Here is a 21,843-nt window from a genome sequence, read left to right as displayed (position 1 = left end):
GCTAGCTAAATCGTGTCATATAAATGAACCAGTAATATTTTAGCTTTGGTCTTGCACCAAGCAGAGTGCAATCATAATTCGAGGGACAATGCCACCTTCTACCTGTGATGCAGCAGTCGTTTATTGGTTAGAAATGGAATATTACATATTTAGTGTTTGTCACCATTACAAATTTGCTTTTACAAGTTTTTTTTATATTTAAAAATATGTATTTACACAAACTATGTGGTCAGATGTTTATGGACACCTGTGATTACACCTACCTGTGCGGAGTTCAGATATTCCCAATGGATAGGACCCATTCACACAACTGATTCATCAGTTTGTTGTATTTACAATAACATGCCAGCACACTAACAAAAGGCTATCCACTACCAAACATAATGCATTGCAGAATATTGTATTGCATTCTGTATGGTTCAATGAGCTGCCACAATGCAAGGAACGTCATCATGTGAACAAATGTGTGTTAATGCAGCCTACCTGGAACCAAAAAAATTAAACAAAGAGTATAAAACATATTCAAAAGTTTTTTGTTTTTTTTTCATAGAATAAAGATAACTAAAACCCATCATTTTTCTCTGTCTCTGTACCAATGGTAATCACCCCTGAGGAAGGGGAGGCCGATCCCTGAAATGTGTCGGCCTCTTTCTTGAATCTTTAACAAATGTTTTATATTGCTATAGAGATGTTTTTCTTGATTTCCTGTTTCTCTTTAAATTTGTCCCTCTGAGTGCTTGAGGCTTTGCACTTTCAAATTTACAAAGTATGTGGATCTCTATTTCTTATTGCATGATGAGTAGCCTTTGAATGTAAGTTCATTTTCTAAGATCAGCTTACAATACAGCAGCCTGGAGGCGTTCTGCCCCCTAGTGCTGTTTGGCTTGCCTACCATAATCTAATTTCCTAAATGTATGATTGGCTCACTGCTTTTTATAAGATTCTATTCTGAGCTATAAGTCAATTTAAAGGAATTCTCAGCAATAGAAGTTTTATTTATAAAGGCATACCCCAGAGCTCATACCTTTCTAAGGATATGTGGATGCCAACATGGTGGCTATTGCACAGGTAAATATAAAAAGTGTTCCTTTCCATTTTGATGCAGACAATTATTAAAAGGCAACCTGTAGGCTGGGATGACATCAACCTTCTGTCATTTCAGGGCTGCAGTAAGCTTCTCCTATTGAAGTGATTATGAAAGATTCCTAATGCACACAGCCACAAATTTCAGTCTAGGACAGCGGTCACCAATCGGTGGTCCGCAAGAAAATTTTGGTGGATCACGGCTCTGGCCAGTGTGCCCCCGAGCAGGTTCAGGGGAAGGGACCCACTAGGGGAAAGCACTGGCCAGAGCCGGGGCCGATGTTTTCCATATGGATCGCAGGCTCAGGGAAGTGGGCAGGTTGTGTCTCTGGAGACAGGCTCAGACCTGTGATGGGAGAGTGGGTGGGTTCTGGCATCATGACGTCACTAAAGGGGAAGTTTCTTCCCCTTTGAGTGACACCCGGCTCCCCGTGCATGCACTGCCAGGAGCCAGTAAATTTAGTGGTCTGCTGGTCCGAAAAGGTTGGCGACCACTGGTCTAGGAAGTAGAAATTGTTGTCATAGATGATGCAGATGAAGGCATTAAAGCACTATGGCCTTTGTGGGAGGTAATAAAAACCTGGAAAAGTTACACTTACACATTAGTTAGTGCGCTGCACTTGACATGGAAACATACATCTAGGCCCACTATAAAAGACAACTGCATCTATGATACAAGTGTCCTTTATTCTAGTGGCCGTCAACCTTTTGGACCTCACGGACCCCTACATTTAAGGACTCTGGACCACACGTGTGCAGGGCGCCGTGTGTCACTTAAAGGGGAAGAAACTTCCCCCGGAGTAATTTCATGATGCCAGAACCCGCCCACCGCCCTGAGCCTGCAATGCGTATGGGAGACATAATCCACGGCTTTGGCCGGTGTGCCCCCCAAGTGGTGTACTTCACCTGACCCCGCTAGGGGGGGCACCAGCCAGAGCCGCGGACCACCAAAATTTTCTTGCAGAATACAGGTTTGGGACTGCTGCTTTAATCAATTCTCTTTACCTCTATTTGTGCTACACATCTGGATAAATATTTACTTACCTCCCCCATCCAGTGATTTCCACTGTTGGCCCCAGAATGGCCCAGCACAGCCTTTCCACCCAAATCCTCCTTGGTGTGCATGCATGCTGAGTTGACATTCATTGACCTATTGGTAAGCTGTACCCAGCTGCATCATTGGAGGCTGCCATGGGTATAACATTTCTATAGGAATTAATATTTACCGTATGTACAGCCAAGAAAGACCAATGGGATGATTTTGTTTTGACCCCAGGTGTGTATGCATTGAAGAAGGTAAATTTTTTTTGTAAACCAATTCCTCTGATTTTTTTTATCTGTAGTTGTACCCAAAAACAATTGCACCAAAAGTATAGTTGCCCTTCATATAAGAATAAACATACTTTCAAAATCCATATAATATCAGGTTAGTATTTTGTATTTTTTTCTGAATATGTGTTATAGGAATACCCAAAAACCATGACAATGCCCATCAGCTGTGTGTAGATTATTTGAGTGAGTTGTTGAAGGGGTTCCCACTCAAAGTAATTGCATTGCCTGTAATAGTTAGTTTTCAGGACCCAAACATCGGGGCAAGGATTTTTTTAAATTGCTTAGAATTGTATAAGGGCATCAGCTATGGCAGATAACAGCCACTATGACAGGTTCTCTTTAATTGCTAAAGCAAGCCAGGATAAAGCAAAAGCCAATAGCTTGATGAAGGTCCCCAGGGGCAGTAACATTGGCCTGTACCGACTGAACTTGAATTGATTCCCAAAATAGAATATTGTAAACACGCTATTGTAAATCATGCTTCTATCTCAGGAGACAAGGCCGCCGTGTGATTACCAGCCAGCTCTCCATCAAAGGAAAGAAATCTGTGTCAAGACACTCCAATAATGCAGATACAAAGAAATCTTTATTGCATACAAATTGACGCTCAATCGCACACCAATAAGTGTGAACCAGGAATATGCTTTGATATTTATCACCCTACGCGACACTGACATTGTTTTATAACACATAAGAAACAAGCAATCATTCTGATGATATATAAAAATATACTACATCTCAACACTGATTATTGGCTTTTATTAACAGCTGTATATATTAATAGGAATATCACTTCCATTATTGTTCAATGTATAATAAAATGCAACTAAACCTATAAATAAAAAATAAAGTGTAAGCAGGCAGGTTCTTTATTAATAAAATAATCTTACCTGCCTATTCACAATTATTTAACTCTCCTCACTCCATCGACAACATCTTCATCCAGCCCTATTCCAGGTTTAGGATCTTAAGCCATCTTGATTTTCCAGGCCAGAATTACACAACTCTGGTGCATGTGAACAAAATATTCATTCTTTGCAGCCAACTATGCTGCATGCTCAGCTCAGTGTACTTTATGGAGAAGATTGCAAACAGGCAGGTAAGTTTGTTTTATTGTAAAATGAAAAAAACCTGTCCCTTCTGCAATAAAGAACCTGCCTGCTGACATTTTTTTTATTTGGTTTAGTTCTGCAATACAATAGATGGAAAGAAAGTACATTTTGGATATGTGACATCTATATAAAAATGAAACTGATCCCATAAAAAGAAAACATTTACATATTAAAGACAGAATGAAATAAAGGCAGAGAGAAATATATACAGAGGTTCACTCCACCCAAGATATTCCAGTGATTTGTCAATGCTGGAATTGTAAAACACCTGACAGTCACAAATCTTTTGGGGACTTTGCTAGTGAGATCTTCAAGCCTAGTTCCTGGGATGCATTCAGCTTTGTTCTATACATATTTAGGTACCCACTCATGTATACGTGAGAGGTACCCACTGAAGTTTTTATTTATTTGGTACAATAAAAATTGTAAAAATGGCTGAGAACACATTAGAGAAGGTGGGAACATTTAAAAGTTCAAGGTGGGTGAAGAATAAAACAAGAGGAGCAGAAACAAACAAAGGTGGTGGGACACCCAAAATTCCCAGATGGAAAGGAACTGGAAATTATGGCAGGGAGATCTCACTGTTCCAGTATCCAACACATATGAGAAACCAGGGGCTGATTCAGTGCACCAAGCTTCACTTAAAAAATAAAATGTCACTTTTGAATTGAATGTATCCTTAATTACAAAAAAAAAGAAAAATATTTGGGCTTTTAATAAGGCAGTAAGCACGGTGCTATGTTTAAGAACCCATACCCACTAATCTGCAAGCATAATAATTTTTCTGAATGGCTGCTGGGGGTTTTTGTATATCAAAGCACTACCTTATTAAAAAAAACCCTGAACAATGAAGCTGGTCAGTGTTCATCCTCTTGGTCTGCTTCTGAGTTTACAGTCAACATGTCTTTGAAATCCAAAGTGGCACCAGTCATTCTTTGGAAGATGCCCCTAATATCGTCACAGGTTGTCTCGAAGTGCGTGGTCGCGTCATAGGATCGTGAGATAAAAATCTATGGAGAGATAAAGAAGTTGTCATCAGACAAATATGTCTTTGTGAGGAATAGATATGTGTGAACAAACCAGCCATTATTTATGAAATCATCTGATATTTATAACGATAGATATTGGAGATGATTTGTTAAGCTGCAATGCAACCGAGAGTAGGCTAAATAGTGATCAAACTTAAATTAAAATGCAACAAAAAGCATAACTGTTCCTGTGCGTTGGGCCCTATGGCTCCATATAAGTCATTGCTGCTATGTTCTCCAGATCTGGAGGGATATTTGAGCATATCACTGCTGTGCTGCTCACTGTTCTCCTTGCTGGAGAGGAAGCTATACCTGATAACGGGCAGTGCAAGGATCACCCTGCTTTTTCTTTATTCATAATGCTCATCTGGGCTTCCCCGACCTTTTTTGCTGCACATAAGGAAGCAAAACAAAACGGCATGGACCTAGAAAATTATTGTCTTCTCCAGCTTTTTTGGGAGTAGTAGAACTGAGGCTGGTCATACTTGCTAAGGGTCATACAATAACGTTTTCCACCATTTTATGTCCTTGAGACTGTACCAGTGAATTGATCTTCCAGAACTGGGCACTATGGTGTAGTCACAGTGGTTCATTTGACAGAGAGGCAAAACCCTGGCTCAATCACAATGGCCACCTCTTCACAAAGAGACAATGAAGAAGAAGTCATGGTAAGTCACTAATGGGGAAAAGATCAGCTGCAGGGAGACCACAGGCAATACTGGTGACTAGTCCTTTGCCTGCCTGCCCAGTTTTCACTTTTTATGAGATGACAGTTAATATCCATATACAGTATTTGCTTTTACTAAAACATTTTTATGTCAGTGCTGCCTGGACCAAGAAGTGGATAGACCCACAAAAGCCTATCCTGCAAATCTAACTGTGCAAATGCAAAACATATCACATACAGTACTTTACTCTGTTGTAGAAAGTACACAAATACAACTACAATCACCTTAAATATGTTCACCTGTAAATCTAACTGAAATACTTTTTACATAAACAACTTTATATATGTCTTCTGGCTCTTTAAGTAAAGGCAGCAAAGGGTTAAACACCAAAAAATATCTACACAAGAGTACAAGTTGTCTCTTGGTGGCTGACAGAATGCCAAGGCAGTTTGTTAATCCGTGTGCCAGCACCTCTCAGCAAAGCATGCATGCCTAATAGCCCACTTAGAAGAGACGCACCATCACCTCCCCCTGGCAAGGCCGGTGCTGTGATGTGAGCATGACATTGCTAGTAAGAACTCTCTAATCTTCCTCGGCCTTCAGAGTAGTCAGCCTGAGTTCATTACCTAGTGCTGCTGCTAACCTGAGAAGAAGTCAGATTTAAAGTAACAGTAAATTTAATGTGTTGTTTTCATTCAGAATTTATGCACTGAATTACACTCTTCTTATTTTATTCTTTCCTTATCTGCATATATCTGCACGTCACCGGACTTCCATTTTAAAGGTCAGTTTTCAAAGAGTACACGTTTTGAACTATTCGTTCTGTGTATATGTTAAGAGGAACTAAAATCAGAAGAAAATTGTATATATGTTGCAGCAGCCCATAATACATCACCTTTAAATGTAGCATGCCTGTTTTCTTGGATATTTTGCTGTTTTCAGCTCTCCAATAAAATAGGCTACCATATTACAATGTGCATTAATGCGTGAAAAAATGTGAATGTGCAATAAAACAGTCCACCACAATGCCAAGATCCGAATGGGCCATTGCCCAAGGGTCTCACCTGGTTCTTTGTTCCTTCATGCTTTGGGATATATTGGTTACTAATGGAGACAAACCTACATGATAAAAAGGACACAAAATCAAACAATAACACAGGCATTCATAAACACTGTACTGCATTTGGGCAATACTTCGCCAGATATGTAAAAAGTTTAACACTTCCACCAAGCAGGGGGCATGTGCAACGGAGAGTAGCAGGAGAAGCAGACCTTAATACAATTGGAAAAAGTCCTTTAACAGAAATGTTTCTTTTAACAGAAATGTTGGTGGAATCGCTCTATTCTTTGTAAGATTTCCCCTTCCTGTTGGGACAAAAGTTGTTTCAACTTGAAAAAAAGAACACAAATGACCAAATGTGCCGTTACTGATCACTGGAAGTTTACATTAGAAAAGTGTTTCTCAACCAGGGTTCCTTACATTGCCAACAATGTAAGAGGTATTTTCCCTACTTACCATCAGGTCAATGTACTATGAATTGGGCATAGCATAAATATTGGCAATGGTTCCCTGAGACCTGAAAGTGATATCAAGGGTTCCTCCATGGTAAAAAGTCTGCATTAGACAATGGACTATAGAATCTACATCCTCTCATGAGATAACTGGTATGTTGTCATCTTCTAGGATTAAAAAGGAGGCCAACAAGAAGGCCACCCCCAACAGAGGAGTCTTACTTATGGGCTCCAATATTGCAGGCATACAGGCTCCGACAATACAAATCCAACAGTGAATGAGCCTAGTTAGCCCTCTGCCTGTTCTGGTTCTGCTTACTTCTGATCGATGGGTTCCAGGAGTTCTAGGGCAGGCTGGATCTCACTTTCCGGATTCTCAGTTTCTACCGTCGTGCTAATTATAGCAACATACTTCCCATCTGATGCCACACAGTGCGAACAAGAAACCATGCACACGTAGATATCTGTGCGGGGAGAAAAATATGACAGATTGCAGTTCTAATCACCCCTGCTATAAATATTATTACATATGAGCAACGTGAGCGCATGGGTAGGAGTGGGCTTTTTGTGCTGGTTTCTGAAAACAACCCCCAGTTAATTAATATAACAAATCATATTTTTAGCCATCCTTTGATGCTGAATGTATCCTATGGGAGACATAAAAAGAGTAGAAATAAAAGACAGAAGACACAATGTTCTAATTTTTCAATCTATACTTTGCAGGTAAAGAACAACAATAAATATCAAGGATGAAGAAAGAAGCCTCTTTTGAGGGAATCCTTAATAATAAACACACAACTTTGTATTTGATGCATGAGCCTTTTATATTACTGGCAAGAATAAGGACGTTGTAAATAGGTGGCATACACTTTTTTTAATTGTCTCTGCCACATATTTATTGCTGCATTCCAATAGGAACATTTGCTGTTACTTTCTGTCCGGTTGATAAGTGTCAAACAGGAAAGAAACTGGCATGCAGATTTGGAGGTATGGGATTAAAGCCATCTTCACCTGGTAAAAATATATAGTTGTATTTACATTCAGAGGGTATCAATGCCAATGGCGGCTCTGTTTAAGAACTACAGCTGGCACTGGTATCCAATACTTCTTGATGTGGCAGAGGCCATGTCACCAATGGAATGCTGTGGTTTCCCCCCCAGGTCTCCATGTCACTAAAAGTGTTGGATGCCTTGATCAGAGCAAATACTGTAGTGTCTGCCTGCCGGACAAGTAAATAAAACTAATTTTCTTTTACAGGGTGCATGTGGCTTAAATATTTGTAACTAATGTTAAGGTTGTTTTAATAAAAGGGGAATTTTAAACCATAGGTATGCGTTACTTCCAACCTGATTTCCTGTTGACCTGCGTCTGGGGAATGATGATTTGGCAAGACGTGCACTCATTGGTATTCCTGATTGGATGGCTGAGGATGCAGATAACCCTGATCACTTGACCGACCTTCTTTACTTGGTCAGGTACATAACTTGGGTCACAGATAATCTGCTTACAGTGAGCGATCTGTAATGTAAGATGGAACATTGACAGCTTTTACCAGAGGTGTAGATAAAAGACCTTGGTGCCAAATATTAATGGAGTTCCTCTCATAGTCTCAAGTCAGATGTCCTAATAAACCATTGAAAAATGTATTTTGATTTTGTATTATGCAACAGTGGAGTAATAGCTGGTTTAAAGAGGATTGGTTGTGCTTGGATCTTCTGACCTCATGGACACACGTAGGCAAAATGCAATCTAACACGATAGGCAAAGCACAGGTTAGATTCAGGGTAGAATCATAGTTTTGCTTTGCCTATCGTGAATTTTTTTTTTCCTTAACTGATGAAAACTTTTTCTTTTTATGATATGTTGGGTTTAGTTGGGCACCATTTGCAGAAAAGGCAAAACATGAAAGGATAATCAGAACCATATAATCATGATAACGCATTCATACCTCTCCCTCAGATCTCACACCTACTACTTTCCCCTTTTCCATCAGGATCTCATCTATGGGTTTGTTGAGCATATATATTCCTCCATATAGAGCGCTTAGCCTGCAAAAGACAGGGGAAATTAAATTATTTATATAGACCTGATCCAATAAATCCACCCACTGTTGGAACCTCAGTACTTGGAATTAGTGTTCTCACCTGGCAAAGCCCTGAGTCAGCTCCCCCAGACCATACAGAGGGTACAGGTAGGGGCTTTTGTTGTATTTAACCAGGGACTCGTAGTATAACTTAACTCGGTTTATGGTTTCTAAACAAGGCTGATCCAAGTAGCTGCAAAAAAAAAATATAGATGGTTAAAAGGTAAATTGCTAGTAGTGCAGATCTAAGAATTTTCTGTGGGATTAAGTTATATTGACTTACATATGCAAGGTAGGGAAGGCAGTTCACATACAGCACCATTTTAGCTTGGGCTTGTACTCAACAGGTTCAGGATGAAGATGCAAATTATTCATCACCCTTTCTGGTTTATTTAGGTGCTCATATACACAAGTTGCATTCAGCTGCATTACTTAAGGCATCCTCTAATCAATTACATCACAAATTGCCATTTGTCCCAATTCACGCTAACTATCTCTATTGGTATGTGTTGGTCAAGCTTGGAACATGCTGTAAATGCAATGCGTGTGGGAGCACTAATAATCCCTAAATTGTGACTTCAACATTATATAGATCTAAGGACTTTCTATGCATTCTTACTTGAAGGTACTTGTTGGCAGAGTGGCCAATCACCCTGCACCACCACTGTCACAAGAAATATAGAGAGTGAATCATATGCCCCCTACACCTGTGAGTATTGGATATTTCTGTTAACTCATACTGACGTAAGCATTGGTGGAGGAACATAGGAAATTTAGGTACCAAGTGTAGACCTACTGTAAAGAAGATCTCTAGTACAATATAAACATAAACTTTTAGGAAATTAATAAAATAATCTAATTTATTGCTGAGCTGAGAGTAGGAAAATCTGCCTTGTAAGTTAATAAGGATCTATGACATTGCACAGTGTTACACTTCCCCATCATCCCTGTTAAAATGAATTTTCCTTACTCATCATTCCTGTACAAGGCCAGGGCGTGACCGGTGAATGACATGACGTCTGGGCCGAGGTCAAATTTCCGGTATACTTCTCGCATAGTCATTCTCTTGGGATCAATATCTTGGTGGGTCTTGACGTCGTGTTCATTGAAGTTCACCACAAATAGCAAGAACTTGCGAAAACGTCTCTTTTCAAACATGCCCATTAAGTCTAGAAGTGAGCAAGAGGTCAACAACTGAAAAAGTTAGAAAGAGTGCCATAATAAATTGTATCAAATTAGGGTGGGCTTTTTGTGGCCTCAATGGGCAATTTTGGCAAACCATTATGAGATGTAGAAGAGTACCTAACTGGTATAAAGGAATAAATAAATAGCAAATATAATGAAAATACTCTTTTCTGGATATGCCCACTCACCTGAGACCAGCGCTTCTTCCTCTGTGCAGGGTACCTTGTGAATGCGTCCAGATTTGTACACGTAACTTCCATCAACCATTTTGAAATCAATGTATCGGGTCACTTCTGTGTATAAAAGTATCTTTACAAGCTGTCCTAACAGGAGCAGAAGAGAGACCGCACACATAGAGGTAAAGCAATCAAGAATCAGCTACTATTTTCTTCTTATAACCCACACCTAACCCCCCAAATAGTGTGTATTGGTACACAAATGATTATAGGAAAGCAATTATCAGCCCATAGGTAATCTTTAACCTTCACAGTCTCTCAGCATGAATAATGCAAATACTTATTTCCTAACAGATTCTACAGATTTGCTCAGTGATGTTTTGAAGGTTTATCCCAATCTGCAACATATTTTCTTACCATTGGCCATAAGAAACTTGGGGACCAGATCTACGTTCCACTCTCTGCCTCTGCCCATTGGCTCTGGAGGACCAATCACATGAAACCTTCGATATAGCTGGGGAGGAGAAGAGACGATATAAATGGCTTCTGTCTACCACTGCAACCTTAGGATAAGGATGATCATTAAAAACCTACTATACCTCTTCCAGGGGTGTGATTGACGCAGTTTCTCCCCCATAATAGTTGTTACGATCTATGTGCAAAACCATTTTTCCATTTACAGACATGATCCCAGACAGCACACATTCCTGAGAAAAGAAAAAAACTTGTGTTTTAAGGTTTATATTACTAAACTAAACTTTTACCTGCCATTCTATCCTTTCTTCCATTATTTCTAACACACTGACAGAAGGCACAACAGGTTTACAAAGACAATTGTAAAAAATGTAATGGAACAACCAGAAGAGAAACACAGACAGAATCAGAGCTAGGTAATAGGTATATGAACCCAGAATGAACACACCATAAGTTCACAATCCACTGTACCACCATAACAACTGCACAGGAATTTCAGAGGCAACAATAATGAATATTAGGCTGGCATTTGTGCACATTTGAGTTGTGTATAATACATAAAAATTTGTCACCGTGGTGCTTCCCCTGCCAGCTCTGCTGCACTCGTCTAAAGTCTACCTTGGCTATGTAGAAATCAAAGTTGAAATAAAACTACACTGGATTATATTTTTGTGTCATTTTAGAAAGTTAAACTGCCTATGGATTTTGTCAGACAAGTTGCCATATTTGCCTATAATGTACAGATTTCCCTTGCTTTTTTATTATCCTTTTTATCAGCGTTGAACCTCTCTTTCTCTCTTTTTTTTCTTTTTTTAATCTTTTATCTTACTTTCTCTCTTCCCCATCTCCCTTTCTCTCTCTGTTCTCCCTTCCCTCTTATCCCCCCCCCCCTTTCTCTTCTTCTTCTTTTATCCTACTCCCTCTCTCATTTACTCGTTTACTGCCTCACTTCTCTCTCTCTCTCTCTATGCTATTCTTTCATGTTCTTTCCCTCTCATGTCCTTTCTTCTCTCTCTTCCTCCTTTCTCTCTTCCTTCTTGCCTGGCATCTCTTTCTTCTCTTGTCTCTCTCCAATTTTTCTTTCCCCTTCTCCCCCCTCACTTCTTTCTCTCCATTTCCTTCACTTTCTCTCTGTTTCTTTCTCTTTTTCCTTCTTTCCCTCCTTTTTATGATTTTTTTTTTCTCTCTACCTGTCTTTTCCTTCCAAAGAAGAATTCTTTATAGATAAACCATCAGTGAAATGTACTACAGAATATTTTTTTGGAGAAATGAACCAAGGTTATACAGTGGCGTCATTCCATCTATTATTAGCTGCCATGTGTTTTGCATTAAAGTAAGTCTTCCACAGAAAAATATAATTTATCTGTTGTACAAATGAGAAAAAAACATCAAGTCATACTATTACTTCCATTAAAGAAACCATTCTGGTAGTAAAATCTAGAAGGTGACTACTGGGGGTGCAGAGAGGATCATGGATTCTGGAGATTTGATGTCCTCACACAATATAGGTTAGTGTGAATGGACCTTTATGTACATCTTCTCCCCAAACAATTCAAAGGGAATGTAAAAGCAGCTTGAAGCAAGGTAATGCAGAGGTCAACTGCAGGTCAAATACAACTGTCAATGATCTCTGAATTATTTTATAAGCATGTGAAATTATTCTCAAATGCAGCCATCAGAGCAGACGTGAGAGTTTGTACAGAGCACCTAGCAAATAATGCATCTTGCACATGTTAGATGATTGTTTGCAAATCTAGCATTAGTAAAAGTGTCCCCCAGCATCTTTAGTAAAATTTAGGGATGTGCTAAATCACAAACTAGTGAATGCTAATGACAGATAATGCTTTCTTTAGGGATGGGCACAGTGGGGTGCCTATTGTTCATCCTCCTTCCCTTTTTCACAGAATAGAAAGTCTTATCTGTAGTGTTTGTTCCACTGCTGCTGTAAACAAATAACTAAAGACCGTTTCTAGATATATTGATTGAGCATGAGGACAAAGCTTGAAGTAGATCTTCCAATACACTTGAATAAGCATTGCTCTTTTTAGATCAGCAAGGCCAATTTTAGAAATGTCCAAGTGGGCAATTTCTTGTGGCCCCCAATTTATATAGGGTCCCAGTGGATAGACTGGCAGGGGATGCAGGAAGTTAGAATAGTGTGCATTTGTGGCCCCCATATCTGAAAATACCCATGATCACCACTTTCTTTCAGTTCAGTTGCTAGAATGGTGCGGGGGCTGAAATGGTGTGCATTTAAGGCCTTCAATTCAGTAATACCCAGGGCCCCCATGCAGCCATGTTGTATACACCACCCCTGTGTCCCCTAAAGCCTTGCTTCATTAGGAGTGTGGATTTCAGGTCTTAGCACTAATAATGGAAACATAATTTGCTCAGTTTTTATAAATTACATACTCAGCTAAAACAAAAAAAAATAACATGCTGTGAGGCTTCCACCTGTCATGAATATTGCTCGAGCCCTTCAATATGGCTTCATCTTTTGTGCAGAGCTGACAGATGCCCTCTAAATATGCAGCAGAACAACCCGGGGCCGTGAGCTGTCAACACTCTATTCCTCAGTGAGGCAGATTCTTGGCTGCAGTTTTATAATGTAATGTTTCCTCAGAAATCAAGTTATTCAGAGCTGTTTGTGAAATTGCTGAATTGTGTATGCAAGAATGTAATGGGAGAGAAAGTTCCTTTATTGTTTTAAACTGAAGTTAAAGTAGAAAAAGTAACTGGCTAACAATAAGCATAGTCAGAGTCTGATTTGATTGTGTTTCTTTCAAAAAGGTAAACTGAAAAAAGTAACATATATTCTTCCAAAAAGACCTAAAAAACTGCAAATACGCATTTACCACATCTCTCTCTCTCCCCCAATAACTACGGTATTTTTTTTAAAATAAATGTTAAAAAATGGTTGGAAGCAATGTAAAAATGCACACACAAGCAGAACCTGTTTTTTCATAGATCTAATGGGAAATGCACCAAACTTTTATCATTTCTCGTCTGGACTACTGTAACCTCCTCCTTACTGGTATTCTACTAACTCGACTCTCTCCTCTACAATCTTATATGAATGCTGCAGCCAGACTTATCCATCCTTCCCACCGCTCCTCTTCTGCTGCATCTCTTTGTAGTTCTCTCCATTGGCTTCCATTTCACCTTAGAATCAAATTTAAGCTCCTGTGCTTTGCCTTCAAATCCCTCCACAGTTATTGTCCCACTTTATTGTCCCACCCATTTCTGACATGGTTAAAAAAATACTCCCCCTGCCGCTCCCTCCGCTCCTCCAATGACCTACTAATGACTTCCTCACTCATAACCTCATCACGCGCATGGCTCCAAGACTTCTCTAGAGCTGCCACAACTCTCTGGAATGGTCTTCCTCGTCCTATTCGGCTTGCTCCTACTTTCTGCTCATTTAAAAGAGCACTCAAAACCCATTTTTGTTTAAACTTGCCTTCCCATCTTCTTCTGTCTCTTAAAACCCCGACTATTTCCCACCACTCCAAATCTCCCCTCCTATTATATGCTGCTTCCCCACCCCCTAGATTGTAAGCTCTTGGGGCAGGGTCCTCTCCTCCTGTGTCATTGTCTGTATCTGTCTGTCATTTGCAATCCTATTAATGTACAGCGCTGCTTAATATGTTGGCATTACCTAAATAAAGTTTATTAATAATAATAATAATAATAATAATAATAATAATAAAAAAAAAAAGTCAATTTATAGAACAACTGAGATTTACAGTATGTAGGTGCCACAAGATTTTAAAACATGCTCAATGTTGTTTTTCTTTTTTCCTTTGACATACATTTAAAGTGAACGTCAGCAGATTTCTGCTTAGCTCAATGAACCAGTGTAGATGACATGAGACGTGTTTATTGTTGTGTTTATCATGCTTTGCAGTGCATTTTTTTTTGGACTCTTGTTGAGATCTGTTCACATTGCACACATAACAGGTAAACACTGCCTTTTGCTGCATTTTCTGCTTGAATGTCCACAGCTTGTCAGAGGCTTGGACAGCAGATAGCACTGCAAGGAAAGAAAACTAATAACAGTATATAGCAGCCATGTGTGAGCCCCCCAGTCCTCCTGTTCCCAGTACATTCACCCCCTGTCTACCCCCAGCAGTTACTCCACAGATTGTGCTGCTATTGTTGTTATTATGAAGGAAATAGGGCTAATCCCTGTTTCATGACATACTAGACTGATATATAAGCCACAGGCTGGTGACGGTGTCTCAAATCCTCCTAAGAGCTTACATTTCACAGTTCTCTCATCTGTTCATGATGTCAGCAGACACTGAATGCGTGCAGGATGCATGTATGAGCCATTGTTATTGCTACCAATCTAGATCTTTGCGGGCAATAGGGCCTCCACTGCTGCAAACAGCCTAGGGTTAACTATTTGAAAGACTATATTATTATGATGGACAATCAACCATTACCATTGACAACACATTCATGTTTTTCTACAGGGGAATGTTTGGTGAATGTCAGATTCACTGCTTTATAAATACAATCCTTGGAGCTATTTTGCGTATTTAAATGGGAATTGACTTTTTGAAAAGTGCATCACAGCCACCACACCCAAAACAAATCCTCATAAAAATTGATGACAGCCAACTTCCCAAGGTGCACCCACATAAAGCTACTAAACCAGAGTTGGAAAGGTCTGATGTCTTTAATTTAAGCAGAACCGCAGCCAAAAGCAACAATACCAAAAATAAGAAATACAATGAATATATACAATAACAAAACCAGGTTTTTTGCAAGCTAGAGATTTCCCCCAGTGTATTTTTTTGGGGGGACTGCTAGATGCCCCCAGTCTAATGGCCAGCATCATTGTGGTCACTTCCTCTGAGTCCAGGTGGTCCTCGACCATCCCAGCCTGTGAATAAACAGGCAAAAAGAAGCACAGTGTGGAATTCATATTTATGCTCCCTCTGCTATGAGTTGCGTGTTGCATGGAGTGCATTGCAATGCAGGAGTGTTGCCTTGGTGCATTGGGTTGCCATTCAAAAACAGTGCATGGTATGTGCATTATCAATCATGAGTTAAATGTAGAAGTTGTCTAAATTTTGTTTAAAAACATTGATCAGCCCTTATGGTTCATGTACAGTTCTTCCTTACATAACTAAACAGTACAATAGAAAACCTGAAACCTGCTAAAACATTGTTGGAATAAAAACATACATACCACAACAAAAAACAAAAGCACAACAAAAATGCTCACTATAAATATTCTAGAAAGTTACATATTGTGGCAATAAAAAAAAATCAAATAGTCTAAAAACAAATAAAAACATGCAGGCCATACAAGCAATAAAATCTCCACTACCTGCCACACTACTGGTCAATGAAACTGCCAATCATCTCAATAGGAAACCTTAGGTAGGGACAGTGGTGGGCCCAAGCATATATTGGCATACAGCAATAGTCTGCATAGAACTTTAATGTTAGTTTTCATAGAAGGTAATTTCTGCTTTATTTTTTATTAATTATCAAGTTTAAAATGTCTAAGTTAATTACTGTTTTATTTTAGCATTACAGCTAGGTTACTGACCCACTCCCGACCTGCTAATTGTACATTTAAGGAGTAGAAGAACAGTTTTTTAATGGTCGGTGCAGCCAAAATTGACATTTAGTGTTCAGTAGGTATGGAGGTTACCAGTGCAATAATTTGGCTTAGCACACTCTGATCAGGGAAATAAGGCAAAATGGGACCACGTAGCTTAGATTCCCATCCTCTCTTTCCCATTCTTTCATTGACATTGTTAGGGATTGCAATGGGCAGAGAAGAAGTTACCCCATTTGTATTGTCTATACTGGTATCGACCCATAAGAAGCCAAGTCCATTCTGTCCAAGTGCCTGTGGATTGGCAAGGAGGTGCACAACACTAACCAATTGCCCAATTAGTATGAAGGTTGTAGTTGGGCCCATTGGGGATTACAGGGCCCTAGGCTTTTGCCCAAAGTCGCCTTGTGGATGGCCCAACTCTGACTTGAACAATAAAAGAACTATCACTGTAAGTAGGGCTGGCCTCTTAATAAAGTAGTATAATAAAGCAGATAGCAAATGCGATTTACAAAGTTCAGCCAATCAGACTTCTGACAATGTTCAGATCACCGAAAAAAGATTCCGGATTGGATGCTGTAGGGTATTGCATAATAGATGATAATAGATATAATGAGAAAAGAAGAAGCATCAAATAATTTTCCTACCTTGAGCCCCGTCCCCAGCACAATGACATCATACTCTTCCTCCATGCCAGAATGGTATCTGGTACTCAAGTCCTCAGGTCTGTGTGGTTTTGCTTCACTATATAACACTGCATGAGACGAGCTGCTGTCCTAATCAGATCTGCCAGGCCCTAATAAGCCTGTAACATGCCCCAGTAACCCAAAGCTGTGCCACAAGCTTGTAATCCATGTGAGCAAGGTAGAAACAAGCTTGTGCCCAGCCCAGAGGAACAGAGGGCTGCCTAACCAGAGTCGGTACAATATCCATCTGTGTATTGTAAAGAAATGAAGAAAAGAAAATTATATTATAAAGAATATATATAGAATTTAAATAACCCAGTACCATTATATCAAACAAGTGCTTGGTGTCTTTCATTTTAGAATATTTCATATCCAGGGGGTTTTGCATGATGTAAATTCTTGGTTTAGCAGCACAATAGGCAGGTTGCCTCCCTTACTCCCTTGCCTTATCTCTACCTCTTCTCCCTTCTTTTTTTCCCAAATTTGAACCTACATTATTCACAGCTATTTCAAAGACCCATCAGTTTGGGTAGTGATCTTGTAGAAAAAAAAAACTTGAAACTTCATCTATTATGCCATCCCTGGCTCCTTTCTCTGCTTGTGAACATGCTAATGGAATTTGTAGATTAACATTTTCATTGCATATTATCATCAATGTCATCGTTGGATTTCAGTTGTTTTCTTTGGAATGCAGGCAGATCATGGCCAGTGGGAGGGTACAGCAGGGTGAAATACAAAAAGCTTTGGAACCTTATTCAGGAGCCCTCGACCCAGCAGTGGTATGGCTCTTGGGTGAGGGCATGCATCAAAATATGGTAAACAAAATGCCCAGATGGAAGACATCAGCCTGGGAATGTGAATAATCCCAGACAGGCTGTATTTGCATGCAGATAGCCCTAGGTAACACTCAATGAATGAAAATGGGCAAACAAGGGATAGTCAAGCTGAAGAAGAGGGAGCTGGATGATGCTGGATTCCAGGGGCCAAATATAGTGCCTAGTATTAGAAGGCTCTATATCAGTTATAGGTTATGGGCCCTAAAGTGGTGTAATGACACATTGAAGAATAAGTAAAAAATAAAGCATTAGACTTGTCTGATTTTGCCTTGTATGAACACTGATTTGAATCCTTTGGATCATCTATGGAGACATTTGAATCATGGAATCTAGAGAAGCACCCCCATACCTGATACAATTGGAGCAGTTTGCTAAGAAAGGAATTGCCAAACTACCAGCTGACAGGTCCAGAAATCTCATTGAGAACAACAGGAATCTTTTGTTTGCTGTAAGTGCCTCAAAAACATGTGTAACAGAATATTAGTATTAGTGTTCCATCATTTTGTGCAGGACATTTGTTTTATTATTTGATACATTCTAATAAATCAAAGCTCTGAAATCTGATATGAGCTAAAATCAGAATAAAAAAATGATGGCCTACTTTTGTCAGTTTTAGTTCTTTCAGAAACAAGTGTGGGTTCTTCTTTTTTTTAGTGAAGGGGTACCACCAAACTAGTCCACATCTGTGTTTATACTTTTCCAAAGTTTACTCGGGGAAGGTGACGGAGGCACTCATCTGTAAGAATGGGCCATTGGTCTTTTAAACCTTTAATACAAAGCACCTGCCCGAAACCACCTAAAGCAACAAGTATCACTAACAAACTTAACAAACTATCAATGGCTCCACCTGGTGACTAAATGTGGTATGTGAATGTAAATATTTTAATTGCTATAGAAATCACTTAAAAGGTAACAGGGTATTATTATTAATATTATTATTATTAATAATAATAATAATAATAATAATAATATTAATATTAAACAGGATTTATATAGCGCCAACATATTACACTGCCCTGTACATTAAATGGGGTTGCAAATGACAGAGAGATACAGGCAGTGACACAGAAGGAGGAGAGGACCCTGCCCCGAAGAGCTTGGAGGTGAGAGAAGTAACACACGTATTTGTCAAAAAGCATATCATCTTTATGAGAAACCCCAGAAGAATGCTGCCATTGTCCATCCACATGGATCATTGTAGGTTGACTTCAGGTGACACTACTGACTTCCAACTTAGATGCAACTCAAGATAATTTAAATGGCAGCCTCTCCATATTTAGGTTCAGTGTGCCCTGTCCTAGCATTGCTTGGTAGTGAAGAGCTGAGGGGCAAAGTACTTGGTGAGGTTGATTTTGACATATATCCATTTTTTTCTTTTTATTGTTACGATCAAACAGACTAAGCTTTTTCAATCATCTAAAAATGTTACATTCTGTATTATTACATACATTATTATTATTATTATTATTAATAAACAGGATACATTGATACACATTGATACTTCTTCACCTGTACGTGCAACATTTGAAAGTGTTCTGCACAGTACACATAGTCATTCACATCAGTCCAACCCCAGAAGAGTTTACAGATGAATAATGTCTTTATAGAGCTCAGTATGTTTGCACAGCAATTAATACAGTGGTCACCAACCAGTGGTCCGCGAGAAAATTTTGGTGGTGCACAGAAAAATTTGAACAATATTTGCAATTTTTATCTTATATCTATCTATATCTAATAAAACAAAAAATAATATTCTAATAAATTCTTATATTCTGAATGACAATTTTCACCTTTATATTGCACTAAATTCACAAACTGTACTAGAGATGGAAAAACAAGGCGCGGCGTGACGTCAGTGTAGTCTTGTAAGTTATATGAGGCAACCATTGCCGAGCCGTACACTTTAGTATTGTTTCCACCAATACCCTGATTCTCATACGATTATTTTATTTTATTTGTTTTTTTTCTCAGATGTTCTTTTAGGTAACTATGACTATACTACTATCATTTCTTGTTTGCTCTTAGATTCAAAGGAAATAAACCCATAATGAGTGAGAAAAAGCAAACAAATACTTTGCATTTCCTTAGTAATACCCAAGATAATGCAACTAATGATAATAGTAACAATAGTAATACTTCACTTAACCGTGAGCTGATCAATGAATCAGAGCCTCCACATTCCTCATCAGGCACCATTAGGAAGATCATTATTTTACAAATGTATTTATCTCATTAAAATAATTAATATTAATAGTCCGCGGGATTTAAATTTATGAATTTAGCGGTCCGTGAGGTGCGAAAGGTTGGCGACCGCTGAATTAATATGTTTTCTGTTGGAGTTGGACATGGAAAACAATACAAATGTGAAACGAACAAAAAATGTCCTGCAGATAATAAACCCTGGTGGGATTCGAAGCCCTGGAGTTGTAAGGTCAAAGTGCCAACCATGTAACTAACCTGGAAATCACTCCGTTTTTTGAACAAACATATTACTACATAGAATGAATTAACTCATGGTAGCCAGGAATGAGCATTGATACTGGGGTCCAACTGCCCATTTCATTTAGCAACCAATTGTTGAGGGGTTTGGTCATCTTTTGGCTTTCCAGTCAAGATTTACATAATAGGAGGTGAAGATGACCACTGTTGTTGAGACACAGAAAAAAGAGGGGGAGTCAGAAGGGAAGGATGAAAGGAAAAGAAGAAATGAAAAGAAGATGGGAAGGAATGGAGGAAATAAAAGAAAAAGGAGGAAAAAATAATTGAATAGAAGGAATTTAGAGAAGGTAAAGAGTAGAAAGGGAATTAATACATTTAAAGAAGTTAATGAAGGAAAAAAAGGGAAAGGGAATATATGAATGTAAGAAATAAGAAAAAAAGAAGAATGGGGTTAAGGATAATAAAAGGAAGTAAAGATGGATGAAAATCAGATAAAGGAAGGAGAAATGAAGAAAAGGAAAGAAAGGAAGGCAAGACTGAAAAGAAAGAATAAAAGAAAGGGAAGGAAGTTAGAGAAGCAAATAAGGAGAAAGGGAATGAAATAATGTAAAGAAATTAATTAAAAGAGGGTGGAAGAAAGGATAATGAAGGCAGAAAAGCAAGGAAGGAATTGAGGGGGGTTTGTGCAAAAAAACCGAAGCTTGGTTCATATGGAATTATATATAAACTGTATAACTATATAAACTATATACAGCCCAATGCATGCTGTCAGAACCATTTGTTAGGGGGGCTCTTGGCTGTGCACCCCCTGTTATTCATGCAGACCTAGCTTTTGTTGCAGATACCCCAGTTTGCAGGATTTATTAATCTCGAGGAATTGGAGGAAATAGTAAACAGCAGCTGTGATAACACACATAGAAGTCTTATTTGTTTCTGACAAAAGTATCCAAGCAACAGTGAGATTCTGCCACCGATTTTTGCTCCTAATTACTATGGAGACCCTCTAATTCACTGCTAACACGTCACCATCATCTCCACCTCTGGAGGGTAATGTGAGGTGAAGGAAAATACCAATAGATATCTATGATAAGGCAGAGAGATGCTTGATGATTTCTGAAATTTGCTATAGTTTATTGCAGGGGTGTCAAACTCGGGCCCGCAAGGTCATTTTGTTTGGCCCCACCAAGGATTTGGGAAAATGAATGGCATCTGGCCTGCCTGCTCGCCAATGCCTTCTGCAGCGAGTGATGTCGCTACCACAACTCACGGCATCACTCGGGTCCACAGAGTTCTATAGATGCAAGTAATGCCGGGAACTTCAGTCCTGGCATCACTCGTGTGTTGCATCTATGGAACAGTTGTCTGCTTATGCGGCTCCGCATTGGGCTGTTCCATAGACGTGAGTAATGCTGGGAATTGAAGTCCCAGCATCACTGGTCTTCTGTTGCTCTTCTGAGACCGGTCGCTATTTCTAGCTCACAGCAAAAGAAAATTACTCAGATCTGCAAGAAACAAAAAATAAAGTACAAGGTAATCATCTGTGTGAATGTGTGAAACCATCAAAAAGAGATGTTACTCTTTTCTGTCTCTTTTGTAAATAACTTTCTTTTTTCTTTTCTAACAAGGGTTTTGAAAATATAAAATATGAGCA

General features: G+C 39.1%; 1 protein-coding gene across 2 annotated transcripts; it reads right to left on the bottom strand.

The window, feature by feature from the left end:
* Nucleotides 1-2,979: 2,979 nt before the first annotated feature.
* LOC140337070 (rab GDP dissociation inhibitor beta-like) lies at nucleotides 2,980-17,068 on the bottom strand. Of its 2 annotated transcripts, none has more exons than XM_072420592.1 (11): nucleotides 16,879-17,068; nucleotides 10,779-10,886; nucleotides 10,597-10,693; nucleotides 10,192-10,296; nucleotides 9,789-9,987; nucleotides 8,880-9,011; nucleotides 8,684-8,783; nucleotides 8,082-8,253; nucleotides 7,055-7,199; nucleotides 6,288-6,342; nucleotides 2,980-4,537 (listed from the first exon to the last, which is right to left on the bottom strand). In XM_072420592.1, the coding sequence occupies exons 1-11, from the start codon at nucleotides 16,921-16,923 to the stop codon at nucleotides 4,385-4,387; spliced, it is 1,311 nt and encodes a 436-aa protein (XP_072276693.1). In that variant the 5' UTR covers nucleotides 16,924-17,068; the 3' UTR covers nucleotides 2,980-4,384. The 2 variants fall into 2 exon arrangements, with proteins under 2 accessions (XP_072276693.1, XP_072276692.1); XM_072420591.1 differs by having other exon boundaries at nucleotides 10,192-10,326; nucleotides 16,879-17,064.
* Between the last annotated feature and the right edge of the window lie 4,775 nt (nucleotides 17,069-21,843).

This window comes from Pyxicephalus adspersus, chromosome 8, assembly GCF_032062135.1.
Source record: "Pyxicephalus adspersus chromosome 8, UCB_Pads_2.0, whole genome shotgun sequence".
NCBI classification, from domain to species: Eukaryota; Metazoa; Chordata; class Amphibia; order Anura; family Pyxicephalidae; genus Pyxicephalus; species Pyxicephalus adspersus.
This window is presented reverse-complemented; position numbering and strand designations above follow the sequence as displayed.